Genomic DNA, 1,315 nt, shown 5'->3' with positions numbered 1-1,315 from the left:
GTTGAATTTTCAAGCTAGTATGTTGAATTTAGTAACTTGAATTTTCAGCTAGTATGTTGAATTTAGTAACTTGAATTTTCAAGTTAGTAACATGAATTTTCAAGTTAGTAACATGAATTTTCAAGTTAGTATGTTTAATTTTCAAGCTAGTATGTTGAATTTTCAAGCTAGTATGTTGAATTTTCAAGTTAGTATGTTGAATTTTCAAGCTAGTATGTTGAATTTAGTAACTTGAATTTTCAAGTTAGTAACATGAATTTTCAAGTTAGTAACATGAATTTTCAAGTTAGTAACATGAATTTTCAAGTTAGTATGTTTAATTTTCAAGCTAGTATGTTGAATTTAGTAACTTGAATTTTCAAGTTAGTAACATGAATTTTCAAGTTAGTAACATGAATTTTCAAGTTAGTATGTTGAATTTAGTAACTTGAATTTTCAAGTTAGTATGTTTAATTTTCAAGTTAGTATGTTGAATTTTCAAGTTAGTGTGTTGAATTTAGTAACTTGAATTTTCAAGTTAGTTACATGAATTTTCAAGTTAGTATGTGTTAGTGTCTTGAATTTTCAAGTTAAAATTCAACATACTAATTGAAAATTCAACATACTAACTTGAAAACATACTAACTTGAAAATTCAACATACTAACTTGAAAATTAAATAAAAAAGAATGGCCCTAATACGCTTCCGTAATAATGCCCTTTGCTCCTTGTGATTGGGAATAAAGGATGTAATATTGCATTGACAATAATGCTACGAATGCACAGGCATGGTATGTGATTGGGACCTTGTGGTCGACGGTTTTATGCCAAATGGACTTATGGACTACGATGTAGATAGGTATAATCCATGTTGTTGCCATGGCCTTGGACTTAGGTACTTCCGTTTTGGATAGATATAATATTCGGGATTTGTATTTTGGGTTTGTACTTTGAATTAAAGATTGTGTAACAGGTTTATTTGAAGATACAAGGAAACTCTGGGTCGGGGTTCTATAAATTTTATTATTATAAATCTAAACAATAACTCTGAAAAATACATAAATAATTCTTATAAATACAAATAATGAAAGAAATTTACAACACAAATAAATAATACAAATTCACATCTGCCATTTATAATGCATATTTAGAAATATATAACTAAAGAAAATCTATAAACAATCTTACCCTATGAAATAGGAGTTATTATAAACTTGTATAAAATTAGGTGTAGGCTAAATAACCATGTAGCCTAAGATTTCTAAAAGAAAACAAAGATGGCTGTCGTAACTAATGAAAACAACTTTAAACTTTATGAAAATAAGTTATACAAAATT

General features: G+C 27.1%; 1 protein-coding gene across 1 annotated transcript; it reads left to right on the top strand.

Moving 5' to 3' along the window:
• Positions 1-76: 76 nt before the first annotated feature.
• On the top strand, positions 77-354 carry LOTGIDRAFT_147149 (hypothetical protein; the record flags this gene model as incomplete). The annotated part of the gene is made up of 2 exons (XM_009054287.1): positions 77-153; positions 228-354. Coding segments are annotated over 2 exons (204 nt in total), but the record flags the coding sequence as incomplete, so codon positions are not given.
• Between the last annotated feature and the right edge of the window lie 961 nt (positions 355-1,315).

The sequence above is a fragment of the Lottia gigantea genome (genome assembly GCF_000327385.1).
Source record: "Lottia gigantea unplaced genomic scaffold LOTGIsca_2101, whole genome shotgun sequence".
In the NCBI taxonomy this organism is placed as follows: domain Eukaryota; kingdom Metazoa; phylum Mollusca; class Gastropoda; family Lottiidae; genus Lottia; species Lottia gigantea.
The sequence above is the reverse complement of the archived record's forward strand: the minus strand, read 5'-3'. Positions and strand labels throughout refer to the sequence as shown.